The 13,471-nt window shown below is 51.4% G+C and overlaps 1 protein-coding gene across 2 annotated transcripts in view; it reads right to left on the bottom strand.

Annotated features, from left to right (window-relative positions):
• Window positions 1–2,192: 2,192 nt before the first annotated feature.
• The window catches only part of SRL (sarcalumenin), a 44,564-nt gene continuing 33,285 nt past the window's right edge, over window positions 2,193–13,471 (bottom strand). For both annotated transcript variants that reach the window (XM_059154873.1, XM_059154872.1), the window contains 5 exons: window positions 11,821–11,922; window positions 10,683–10,778; window positions 6,887–7,003; window positions 5,932–6,165; window positions 2,193–4,755 (listed from right to left, as the gene is read on the bottom strand). In XM_059154873.1, coding sequence (XP_059010856.1) covers window positions 3,944–4,755; window positions 5,932–6,165; window positions 6,887–7,003; window positions 10,683–10,778; window positions 11,821–11,890 — 1,329 coding nt within the window. In that variant the 5' untranslated portion in view covers window positions 11,891–11,922 and the 3' untranslated portion in view covers window positions 2,193–3,943. The remainder of the gene's footprint in view (window positions 4,756–5,931; window positions 6,166–6,886; window positions 7,004–10,682; window positions 10,779–11,820; window positions 11,923–13,471) is intronic.

Here is a 13,471-nt window from a genome sequence, read left to right as displayed (position 1 = left end):
ACATATAACCACAGGTAACCCCCACATACGCAGATACATACAGATCCCCGTGGAGACCCCCTGTCTGTTAGGCCCTCCTTTATCAGGCTGGGTTTAGAATGATCTTCGATTTTGTTTTCTCCGTGGCATCCAGCTATCCTCATGGCAGACAGGGTAAAGGTGGTCAGTAGGGTACAGGGCTTATGAAATAGCACAATTTTGAACATGCTGGCAGGTTCTAGTGTGTGATGTTTATCTGTGAAACATCATTCCTCACCTACTTTCCGTTTTCCAGGGAAACGCTCCATATTTCTCCCAGTCATGGGAAAACCCTGGTTGCAGTCATGGGCGGGAAAGCTGACCTGGGGGAGGGTGGCAGTGGCCTGATTTAGGTCAGGGTACTCTGTTGCTGACTGTGGACCCCCGAATCAGAGGAGGGCAGGGGAGAGGGAAGCAATGAGTCACACTCTACTCATCCCACCCTGAGATCAGCCTCTCCCGACAGGAAACCCAGAGCGGGTGGCCACCGAATTCTCTTCCCTGTGCTGACCCCCTCATGATGGCACGTTGTTCAGTCTCACACCCCCATCTATTTCCAGCCTCCCACTGGCTCCCCAGAGCCCAGTTTCTTCCTTTGCATACACACTCTAAACCAGAGTGTGAGGTCCTCAGGACCCCAGAGGTAAAATTTCAAAGTAAAGGAGATCTTCTCTGAGGAGCACAGGGTTGGGGAGTCAAGGACAGTGTAAGTTCCCTTTAAAAACAAGTACAAGGAGGAAGCCCGGGATCCTGATGCAGGGAGAACCACTTTCAGCAGAAGCCAAGAAGAGGCACTGTCCTTCTATTCAGCCCAGACTCTCCAGCTCCCTCCCCAGAACCTTCAGCTACCAAGTGGGCAGCGGCATGGTTGAGGGCACAGACAGAGTGAACAGAGTGGTATGTCTGCCCCTCTGAGACACTTGGGGACAGAAGCTTCCATAGTTCCTATGAACGGGCTACCACCACAGACATCAGGGAGAATGACAGCCAGGGGCTGAGGAGAGATGATGTCTTCGTCTCCAATTCTACAACGGGAAACCTGGGTTTCAAGGTCATCTTTGACATGGGGAGGGGGGTGCTAGAAGCAGCAGAGGTCTAGAGAAGAAGCCGCTGGGGGTGTCTAAAACACGAGTGGGCAATTCGTGGATTATCTATCTATCCCTAAGAAACTTAGAAAGTAGCACTCGGGTTTGGGAAGAGACGGGAAGGATGAACAGGCGTAGCGCAGAGGATTTTTAGGGCAGTGGGAATACCCCATATTCTCTAAGGACAGACACATGGTGACACACTTGTCCAAACTCGCAGAATGCACATCAACGGGAGCAAACCCTAATGTGTTGACTCTGGGTGACTCTGGCCTGTCTGGATCAACTCACAAGTGGGAACACATGTCCCACTCCGGTGCGGGTGTTGCTAGTGGGGCAGCTGTGCATCGTGGGAGCAGGGGCGTGCAGGAAACCTCTACCTCCCTCTCCACTTTGCTGTGAGCCTCAAACTGCTTGAAAAACAAGTGTTAATAGAAATAAGTCTAAGAGGAAGAGAAAGGGATTAGGCAGGCTGGAGACCGTGAGAAAGCATGAGATGTCCCAGAGAGATTGAACTTTATTGAGATTTCCTCCCAGATGAAATCAGAATGGCATTAACACTGGAAAGCTTCCACTTTGGAGAGAAATAGCACTGTTCAGGCACAAACACTTACAGATAACTCCTCTTGGGGGAAAATCTCAGGATCCTCAATTTACCCCAGGTCCCAATCCACCCCCACCCCGCAAAGAGTCAGAATTCTACTTGAAATCCACATCCACAGAGCAGGGCCCAAACAGCATGGAAAGCCCAGGCGGGCCGGCTGATGAGCTTACTGGCAATTCAGAGAAAAGGCGGGTCAACGAGAGAGGAGAGGGAAAGGAGTGAGAAAAGGCAAATGAATGGAACGAAGAAAGGGAGAAACAATCACACTGGTCATGTCATCCCCCACCCCGTGAAAACACAGATCCTGAATGAAGGTACCGGCCTCCTCACACCCATTTCCCCCAGAGTGACGGGGCACTGGCTGCTGGACGGGTCTGCACTGTGCACCACCCCGCTGCATGGAGAAACCAGACCTTCCTGAGCTGCTCAAAGGCACTGGGAGCATCAAGGAGCAAGGCGGGAGGGCAGACTCTTGAGACAGTAGGTGTGGTGAGGCAAGGGTGGATTTTAATGAGAAGAAAAGCAGCTCGTTGGGCCCTGGTCACCAGACTCCTTGGGCGCCCCAGCAGGCCCCAGCGTTCTGCTTGGCTCTGTCCTTAGAAGCAATGTCCTGTAGGCTCTGGTGCCTCTGGCTGACTTGTGGGAGGTTCCAGGCCCTGCTGCAGCTTGCACCCCAGTGCTAATCCTTCTGGGAAGCAGGAATTCTGAATTCTCCGCGGGGACCTGATCTGATTGACCAGCAGTTCACTTCCATGGCCTCGTCCTCGGAGTGCCTCCCATCTGCCTTCATCTTCACTTTCCTTCTGGTCCAAGGTGATCTCCTGGTGCTGGTGGGCCCTGACTCAGGCCTCATGCTGAAGCTCCCCAAATCACTCACTCCCAAGGGAGACTGGCTCACGAGGCCACAGGTGCCGCAGAGGGCAGCCCAGGGCCAGGTCTCCTGGATTTGCACAAACCATTCACTCACCTACTTTTCATCAAAAGGTTCCTTCCCTCCACTCCCTGCTGCTCTCCGGGGTTGCGCACCAGCCAGGCAGGAGCCTCACAGCACATCCCTTCTCCATGCCCGCTGGCCTCTGCAGTCTCCCTCCTCTCTCTCTCGGACAAGGCAGGACATGCATATTCACACGGATTTGAAGGCACTGGCTGCCCTGTGGTACGCGTGGTGCAAACCAGTATCAGTTCAGGCGGACACTGAATGTGAAGCCTTGGCTTCCACCTGCACTGAGTGCCTGATGCTGGTTCTGACTCGTGGGCAATCACTCTTGAGTTTTGAGTGTTGGCACATCAGGGAATGGAGAAGAAGGGGAAGGAAAAGCCATGGCGTGAAAACCAGGAGGGAACGACTCTTCTGCAGAGCATCTCTGCAGAGAAGGTATGGAAACTGCCTCCTCCTCATCTGGGGGAGATGCGCTGCCCAGAGAAGACCCTCAGGAAAAGGAGCAAGGTTTCCATCGTCCCCTCTGAAACCCACCTTTGGGGTCTGAGTTTTCCAAGACATGCAATAGACAAAGACACACTGCAAACCAATTAACCCTCTGAGCCTCTCTGGTACTTGCACTGAAGTCACTTCCAAGAAGTAAATTACCTGAATGCATGGAACACTCAGCCTCCTTTAGGGGCAGAGAAAGACACTGAGCTTCCCAACCAGCTTAGAGAACTACATCAGAGAAATGGCAGGGGGAAGGCAGCGCCTTCTCCTGGCCCAGGGGACTCCTGTTCTCTCTCAGCATTCTGCTATCCTAAACTGTTCCCCTGCCCCATGAGGAAGGAGGGAGGAGGGCCTGGAAGGAGGAGGGCCAGGAGACTGCGTGAGAGGAAGTCACGAAGGACCCAAGCAGCCCTTCAGAAATCAAGTCTTCCCTCTTTTTCCCAGCTTAGAGACATAAAAGAGAATTTCAGCTGCTTTCAGCTGGACACGCATCACTTCAGTATACACTAGAATTTAGCTGCTTTCTGTCCCTTTGCAATAGGACCCAGGAAAAGCTGGCAGGGCCTGACCTGCCTCAGTCAGGCCCCCCACGGAAGCAAGGAGATGGGCACACTATATAATTCACAGTTTCCTCTTGCCTCCCTTGACCCACACGTTCCCCCACCACTGGCCTCAATTAACTCCCAAATCTCCGGCATGTAAGGATTCTTGCCAGTGTGGCTCAAAGGGTTAATAAACCAGGACTTCTCAGACAGGACACAAGCTCATCCACCAACAGGAACCCCAGAACGGAGACACGATGACCTAGTGTTTCTTATAGCGATTCTTTGGGGTCTCGCCACACCCTGTTTTGTCACAGTTGAGAGCACCTGGATTCTTTCCTAGCCCGAGGCTTCCCAGGAGGCCGGGGAGCTCCTGTGTGATGGCCCGCTCAATCTTCTCCAGGAAGCAGCCCCCCATATAGGAACACTGCTGGGACAGCAGCTTGAAACTGGAGATGGGGTTGATGCCAAAGAAGTCCTTGTAGGCCTCACGGTTGGGAAGGTCAAACTTGCTGACGTTGGTCTTTGCCAGGATGGTCTTGAAGATGTAGAACTTGTCGGGGTCTTCCACAATGTCCTTAAAGACCAGCTCTCCATCGCTGAAGAAGGTCATTTTGTCCTTGTAAGTCTGCAGATAGCGGTCAACCAGGAGGGCATGGATGCGGACCCGGATGGCATGCTGGCGAATGAAGGCGATCTTGTTCTCCAACCTGTTCTCGATAACCTGGTTCAGGTCTTCCAGAAGAGAGATCTCTTCCTTGAGAAACAGGTCCCGGTGGGTATCGGGCTTGTAGTCTTGTGGCCAGAAGGAGCTGACGTACACCCTCGGGGGCTCTGTGACGTTGATGAGTGGGGCCAAGCTCCAAAAGAGGGCCCCATAAACCCGCATAAGCATCTGTGTGGCCAGGTTGTCGGCCTTGTTCAGGATGATCCTTATCTGGGACTCACGTCCCTTCAGCTGGCGGAAGAGCATCTCCAGCTCCAGACCCACATCCAACTTGGTTGGGTCAAAGACGACAAAGATGAGGTCCGCTCTGTCGATGAACCACTGGCACACGTCATTGAAGGGGTAACCTTGGGATGGGGGGGGGAGTAAGAAGTCAAGCTGAGCAGGCTCACCCTAACCCTTCATGCCCCCTTCCAGAACCAAACCATTGCCTGCACTGAAGGAAGTAAAGGCAATAGGGATTTTCTGGGCTTTTAAAGACTCAAAGAATTAACTGCGTATCTCGTGGGCCTTGTAAGCCCTGAGCCAAGAATAGCTTGATCCTTGTCTTAATCTATGGAATCCAAGGCTCCAGGAAAACAAAATACTTTTTCAAAGTGGAGATCTTTCTACTGTCGAAAAAGATATGGGACAGTGGCAAAGACATTGAGGGGATGACGTCAGGGAATTAGAAGGATATGAGGGAGAGGATGTGCTATTTAGGGGGAAGCAATGTGGAGCTGGCCCAAGACCCAGACTGAAATTTGGTCTCTGCCACTGGCCAGCCCAGAAGAGTTAAAGCTTCCAACCTTCTCCATTTTAGTTACAAAATGACAAGAAGAACAATAGCACCTAGGTCTATATAAAGATTATGATGTTGCTGTAAGTAACAGAAAACACCTAACTAAAACCACCTCTCACATGGTAGGTTCTCAACATATTTTAACTCCTTCCACTTATTTCCAAAATGAGGAGACTAGGAATACCTGTCTTGAAATTATGCTACAACAATCAACGTAATGCACATAATTATCTGATGCATAACAGAAGAAGAAAGGTGAATTTATTATCATAATTATTAGTGAGAGTATTATTACCAGTAATAAAATGGTCATAAAATCAAAATAAGAGTTACAACCATAAATTGAGATCCACCATCTGGGCCTATAGTCCTACAGATGCCCTGTGATGACTCATGGCTACATACAGCCCCGTGTCATGGTAATCCTTAGCGACCTCTGTCATAACCTAGTGTCTGCTGGGCCCAAAATGCCACTCTTCTCCCATTGGAAGAGAATTTTGGGAAGTCTAATACAGGCTTATGGTCAAGCAGGCCTGGTAAAATAGACCCTGGACCAGGAGGAGTTTGAGGTCAGGTTCAAACCAGAACCCGAGTTAACCAGAGGTCAAGTACACATGGACTGGGATCCAATTTGCCTTGGACAACGCTGGCCATCTTTCCTCTCCCCTGCCTGCCTACCACCCGCCGCTGAACTGTTTTCTAACACAAAACTCAAGGTGTTCGGACACAAGTGCTCTATTACCTCTTTCTTGCTGCTTGCGGTTTTCGATGATGCCTGGTGTATCCACGAAAGTGACTCGCTCGAGAAGTTTGTGGGGAACCTCAATGCCAATCAGCTTCTCTAGGAAATTCTGGCCAAATTTCTCAAGGGGTGAGAAGGACCGGGCGCTGTCTGCAGCCATGACGATACCCTCGATGGTTTTCAGCTTGGGTCCATGCATGAGGACGGTGAACTCAGAGGTGGTGGGCTCAGCACCTGCACGCATGGGCATGAGGGCAGTTGGAACACAGTCACCTCTGGGACAGAGACCCTACTACAAAGTAAGTGGATAAGCAAGGGGTTCCAGGATGGGTTTGCCCCAAGAACTAGATACCCTGTTTGCTAAGCTAGTGTCTTCTTTCTTTTTTTAACTGTAAAATAAATGTCACGAAATTTACCATTTTACCCATTTTGAATGTACAGCTCGGTGGCATTAAGCACATTCATACCACTGTGCAGTCCTCACCACCATCTGCCTCCTGAACTGAACCTGTCCCCATTCATCCCCCGCTTCCCAGGCCCTGGTAATCTCTGCTCTACTCTGTTCTCTGTGGATTGGATGACTCTAGGCACCTCCTAAATGGAATTGGAGGACATCTGTTCTTTTGTGTCTGGTTTATCTCATTCAACATAGTATCTTCAAGATTCATGGATGTTGTAGCATGTTTCCGAAATGTATTCCTTCTTAAGACTGAATGATACTCCTCACTCTATCATACGGATAGACCCTTTGGTTTATCCATTCATTTGTCTGTGGATGTTTGGGTGGTTTCCATCTCTCGGCCGTTGTTTACAAACTCTCCTGTGAACACGGACTACAGCTGGCTTCTTGTATGTAACTCCCATTGTTCTATCGAAGACACCCATGACTATTTCATCATGCCCACACAGAGGACACTGCCATGCCAAACACACATACACGAGAATCCGCTATTACCTGTATAGAGCTGATAGCGAGTGTTTTCCAAGCCGAGGAGGTAGTTTATCATGGTGGACTTGCCAACACTCCACGGTCCCAGGAATAGCACCATGGGCTTGGAAGTAATCTCCCCATCTGTAGGCAGCAGGAATTAGACGTGGAAGTGACTGATGAAGTTCATACAGGAGTGACACAGTGCTTCCCGCCACATCCCAGTCCATCTAATGGAGTTTGAGAATTCTACACAGGATTGGGCAGGGTATGGCGATCAGTGGCATGTCTCTTGCTATGTAAATGTGATCACCCAGTTAAAAGACACGAGGAGATGTGATTCTGGCCTTACACAGATCCTTGGCACACAGGCTCCAGAAGGAGAAGATGACATCAACAAACACTGACTCAGAGCTCACTGTGGGTGAGGCCTCTTGGTTTGCATCTGAGGAACTGCTCATCAGAAGGGGAGAAGGGAGCTGCCACAGGGGGAGGGATTAGAACTCTGCTACCTGGGAACGCCTGGCTGGCTCAGTCAGTGTAGCATGTAACTCTCAGTCTTGGGTTTATGAGTTCAAGTCCAACACTGGATGTAGAGATTACTTAAAAATAAAATGTTGGGGCGCCTGGGTGGCTGAGTGGGTTAAGCCTCTGCCTTCAGCTCAGGTCATGATCTTAGGGTCCTGGGATCGTGTCCCATATCAGGCTCTCTGCTTGGCGGAGAGCCTGCTTCTCCCTCTCTCTCTGCCTGCCTCTCTGCCTACTTGTGATCTCTCTTTCTGTATCAAGTGAATAAATACAATCTTTTTAAAAAATAAATAAAATGTTAAGCGGTGCCTGGGTAGCTCAGTTGGTTGAGTGTCTGCTTCAGCTCAGGTCATGATCCCAGGGTCCTCGGATCGAGCCCCGCATTGCACTCCCTGCTCAGCAGAAGCCTGTTTCTCCCTCTCCCTCTGCTGCTCCCCCCTGCTTGTGCTCTCTCTGTCTGTCTCTCTGTCAAATAAATAAATAAAATCCTTTATCAGCACCACGCTCTAACCAACTGAGCTAACCGGCCAGCTGCTAAATAAAATCCTTTAAAAGACAAATTTTTTTTTAATTAAAGAAAAAAAAAAAAACCCTCTGCCATCTGGATTGGTAACACAAAGAAAAAGACATGAGATAGGCTCACACAATCTTAGACATCTTGGACGGGAGCCTCCTGACATCCTACCTCAGGCTCAGCCTGACCCTGGGCTCTGGGCCAGTCTCAAATTAGCCTCCAAAGACCACGATCTATTTCCCAGGACCAAGCACTGACGAGGCAATTCTTGGGCCCCTGGGCCCCATGTCCAATGTCAGGAAGAGCAACCTGCCTGGGCCACACCAGTTGGGGTCTCTAAGAAGGGAAAGTAGAATCCTTCAGTGCTTTCAAAACCAGGGGGTAGGGGAGACAGGGCCACTGGCTGCTGATTCACAGGCTCCTGCTCTTGCAACTTGTCCCTGAGCCACAGCACCGGGACCAACCCAGCGTCACATACACCTCACATTCTCCAACCTCTTGGTCCCCCTGAACCTGGCTCATAGGCCCTGGACAGTAGATCCTCTTTTTTTTTTTTTTTCCATTTTGATATATTTAATTTCTTGGTTCAAAAATCAGAAGTATATTGGGCGCCTGGGTGGCTCAGTGGGTTAAGCTGCTGCCTTCGGCTCGGGTCATGGTCTCAGGGTCCTGGGATCGAGCTCCACGTCGGGCTCTCTGCTCTGCGGGGAGCCTGCTTCCTCCTCTCTGCCTGCCTCTCTGCCTACTTGTGATCTCTGTCTGTCAAATAAATAAATAAAATCTTTAAAAAAAATCAGAAGTATAAAAGGGTATAGAGTCTCCCACCCCTATCCCCTGTCTGCCTCAGTCATAACACCCATGACGTACTCTTCCAGACATTTTAATGCACGCAGTCTAAGCAACAGGAGCAGATACCACATTCCCCATCTTCTTTCTACAAAGAGGAGTGAGTACAGTATTCCTCTTGTTCTGCACCTTGCTTCTTGAGTGCTGGTTTTCTTTCTCTGAGGTGAAACTTAGTCCCAGAAGACCAAGATGGTGTCTCGTAAGTGGCAGGCACATATATAATTGCCTGAAATTGATACCACGGCCCTGCCCCATTCCTCTCGGCCTGCAAACACACACGATGAGTTGCTTGCCTCCCTGAGTGCCAACACCTGGCTCCGGGACAGGAAGGGATAGGCAGACTAAAGGGGTGGCAGGAGTCCCTAGTTATAACCACAAAGATCCTAGGCACAGTGTCTTTCACCCAGGTCCAGGGGACACTAGGGGAACTGGATCTTCCAGCTACCTCTGAGAAGAACTATAAACGGGCTCTCTGGGGGCTGCTGTTTCAGCTGTCTACAGCAGGGGGCGTTACTGGCATGTGCAGGAGGCCACAGGTGAGCCGCTGAGGTTCCCCTGCAGGCAGGGAGGCAGAATCCCTGGCACCAGGACATGGGAGGGGAGAGAAGCCAAGCTCAAAAAGCAGGGATCAGAAGGCAGGAGCGCCCTCCCCCGCACAGCACCATTCCATCCGCCAGCCCACAGCCTCGGGCGGGCCACTTGGGTGGGTCTGTGGGCTTCAAGGGAAGGCCAGCGTGAGGACAGGAAAGCCACAAGAGAAAGTCACCTCACACATCTCCTGTGAAGCCCAAGAGGATGGTTGCCTCTTGGGCTTGGAAGAGGCTGTCCGGGAAGTCATGGAATAGGGCATTCTCCCCAAGAAGGAGCAGAGAGTTCCAGCTCTTGGTTCAGCTGTGTGATCCTGAGAAACCCAGCATTTCCCTGTGCATCTTGTCCCTCTTCTGTGAAGCAAGAGTAATGGGCACCCTAAATACCCTGCCCACTTTGGAGCCTTCGAGAGCATCACACAAGAGAATATGGCAGTTGCCCCTTCACACAGGGAAAGATGTGTAACACCCTCTCCGTTCAATCTGATACATTGTGAAAGTTTTCGGGGATGAACAACTCAGGAAAAGCACAGGGCTGCTGGGCAACAAGACTCTCCCAGACCAATATCAAGGCCACAAACCCCTCTGACCTAAGGAGACTTGACAACAGCTACAAAAATGTTTAACTCCACAGTTACACTTTGAAACATCTGTCCTACAAATGTATCTGCACATACATCTACAAATCTGCACATACATCTATAAATGTATCTAACAATTAGAGTCACATTTGTAACATTTCACAGAGCCCTGTGCTTTTACCATTTCAGTCAAATACAAACAGAAAAAGACATGCTTGCTCCTGGGAGCAGAGCAAATGTCTGCAAGTATTTGCAGGAAACTAGAACAGAGGAAGGCTCTGAGGTACAAGTAGAGATGCTAAAAATCAAGAGAGGGATTTTTATTTTTCAGTTCATACTATTTTCCACTATTTGATGGGGGGGTTAGGCAAAAAGTATCCCTTGTTTTTATTATTCCAAAAATCAATTTTTAAAAGGATCCAGACCCAAGGAAAGCTGACCAAAGTGATAAGAAGAAAAGAAAAAAAAAGGATTCTGGGCCAACTAGGGGTCTTAACACATGATCTCTTCCCTGTCAGGGGGCTCTGGGGGGACGGATGGAAATTGGCATCATGGTCCTGGGAAACCACAAGCATCCTACTGAACCATGAACACATGCAAAGTGATCCCCACAAAACCCCATGCAAGTTAGAGCACTCTTGAGGGGAAGGCTGGTCACATGACAGAGGCCTGGGGGGTGGGATTTAGGGGTGCTGGGCTCCATGTGTTCCTCATGCCCACCACTCACAGAGCTCAAGAGCATGTGCGGGCATCAGCCACGAGGGTACCTGTGATCTCGTGCTGCCGAAGTTCGTTGTATTTGTATGACTGCTCCAGGGGCTTGATGGAGGAGTGGTAGATCTTTCGAAGCCGCTGCAGCACCACTGGAGGCAGAGAAGGGTGAAAGGGAAGAGACCAGCTCACCTTACAGGGTAGCTCCCCCCAAGGCCAGTGGAAAGCAGGGCACCCCCATGTCACACCCCAACCCATACCTGCCTCCTCTGGCAGCCTCACAGGAGTGGGTCCACATCCCAACCCTCAGAAACTGTTAACCAAAAGGCATGCCCTCCCACCCTCAAAATCTCCTGCACTACTTTTTTTTTTTTTTTTTTTTTTTTTTTTTTTTTTTTTAAAGATTTTATTTATTTGACAGACAGATCACAAGTAGACGGAGAGGCAGGCAGAGAGAGAGAGAGAGAGAGAGAGAGAGAGAAGCAGGCTCCCTGCTGAGCAGAGAGCCCGACGCGGGACTCGATCCCAGGACCCTGAGATCATGACCTGAGCCGAAGGCAGTGGCCCAACCCACTGAGCCACCCAGGCGCCCCACTACTTTTTTTTTTTTAACCTGATCCTCTTCTCCCTCCAGGGAAAAGCAACTCACAGAGTGAGGCTGGGAGCCTGCAGCATGTGAGGCCCAGAAGGAGGAACGGGGGCCCCAAACCAGGCCATCTAGACCTGACCTTCCCACAGCTCCCCTCTAGCTGTGTGTCCCACGCAAACTGTGCAAACTGAGGCTCCTCTGAGCTCCAGCCAGCTCGTCAATGAAGAGGAGGCATGAGCCCTCCTGAAAGCCTTGGGTTATTCTGAGCGTGAAGTGCCAGAAAGAAAAGAGCTTTATAAACTTGTAAAAACCAAAACAGATGGGACGAACTCTTAAGAGCAAGCTTCCCCGGCCGCCACATGAAGGCTGGCACTGGGCCCCAGGCAGCGGCACTGGGATTTGTCCTTGGCCCTGGCCCTGTTCCCTCAGCTTGGATCACCTCTCCTCCTCCCTGCCAATTAAGAACCCCCACCTGGGCCTTGAACGCTGCTTTGGGAGTCTCTTCTACAGGGCCCCCATCTCCAGGGCTCTCAGCCCTGGAGACCTGCCTGCCTCAGAGCCCAGACCCAGCCCGACCCCCAGTCCCAGATCCTTCCTCTGGTTACCAGAGTAATCATCCACTGGCTTGTCCTCACTCAGCATCAGAGTCTTCTCGATGTGGGAACGGTCCCTCATCTGGGCTTCTTCACTCACATCCTCTGCCTCTTCTGGGGAGAGAAGCAGAGGGCAGGGTTAGGGCAAAGCAAAGAGCCGGGCTTTGCTCTTGGCAGGAAAAGGCATAAGGAAGAGCCGAGGGAAGGCTTGCCAAGTTCAACTGAACTGAGTTATATCTTGAGAGACTCTGAAAATCTAAACTCAGCTTCTGCTAAACTCCATGATCCATTTCACATATTCAGCAAAAATGAATTGAGCACCTAGCATGGGTCAGGCACAGAGCCCCACACTGGGAAAGCGGTGGTGCCCAAAACAGACACAGCTTGGAGAGTCTTCCTCTAGTCTCATGGGGAGAGGGGGAGAAATAGTCTTGAAAGTAAGGTAATAATTATGGTCAGTGTTGTGGCTATGGCAGGAAAGATTCCAGAAGCTACAAGGGCCTAAGGTGTGTGCCTGTGAAGTCTCAGCAGGCTGGTCAGAAACCCCACCTGGGAGCTGAGATCCGAGGGGAGGAGTTAAGTAGGTGAAGACGGGGCAGGAGACAGGAGTGGTTTAAAGGAGCCGGCCTTACTTCCTAGCAGTGCAGGCAGCCAGAGAGAGGCTCCAAGCAAACAACTGACCCAACAAAATGAGCATTTTCTCAGGATCACACAGGCTGCTGTGGGTGGGAAGAGCTGCGGCTGGATGTCTTGGGGCAGGGGGGTGGCCAACCCGTTGCTCTGCCCAAGCAGGAGAAGCCCCGGTGACCCCCTGCAGGCTCCCAGGCCTACCAGGTGGGATGGACTTGGGCGTGAGGGATAGGGGAAACCAGTCCCACAGCCAATGGGGGCAGAGAAGAATCACTGTGTCTCATGCAACACCTCAGGAACAGATTCTCCAAGATCCCCTGGGACAGCCCAATCCCAGACACAGTGAGGGGTGGGGGGTGGGGGATGGGGGTGCCTCCAGCTGACTGCAGGCCCTCCCCCTTGTGGAGAGTGCAAATACCCAACAAGCAATGTGGAAACTAAATCCTGCAAGGAAATATGTGGGGGGGCCACACTGGAGACAGATGACTGAGCCCAGGCCCTGTACCCTGCAAGTCGCTCTTGGTCCAGGCCAGCATATTCGGATACAGCATGGGGGGTGCTGGCCATCCCTAGGATGCACTGCATCACTAGTGTCGGCCCTGCCCTCCCCTGTGCCCCACCCCCCAGGCCTGCAGGACACCAGGGTCCCTCATTATCACCATCCTGACCCCATTCCCCATCCACCCCACCAGACCTGGCCTAGCCTTCAAGGGGAGACCCCAGGGGGCTCTGAACACACCCTACCCACAACTCTCTCCACCAGCCTGCCACCACAGGGCCTCAAAACCTGACACCGTGCCCCGTGTCCTTCAGGTTAAGGCAGTGGTCCGCACTGAAGTGGATTGACGGACCCTAACAGGAAAGCTCCAGAGGGCGTCACTCAGAAGTGACCAGGTTATTCTGGGCTGTCCATGGTGCGACCTCCCATTGAGCAGCCCAAAGGCCCCTCATGGGCCAGGCATCCTGGCTGGGGCCTCCACCCAGCAAACCAGGAGCTGGCTGCGGGTTCTCCTACCACAACCTGTCCCTGCCT

This window comes from Mustela lutreola, chromosome 17 (assembly GCF_030435805.1).
Source record: "Mustela lutreola isolate mMusLut2 chromosome 17, mMusLut2.pri, whole genome shotgun sequence".
Classification (NCBI taxonomy): domain Eukaryota; kingdom Metazoa; phylum Chordata; class Mammalia; order Carnivora; family Mustelidae; genus Mustela; species Mustela lutreola.
This window is presented reverse-complemented; position numbering and strand designations above follow the sequence as displayed.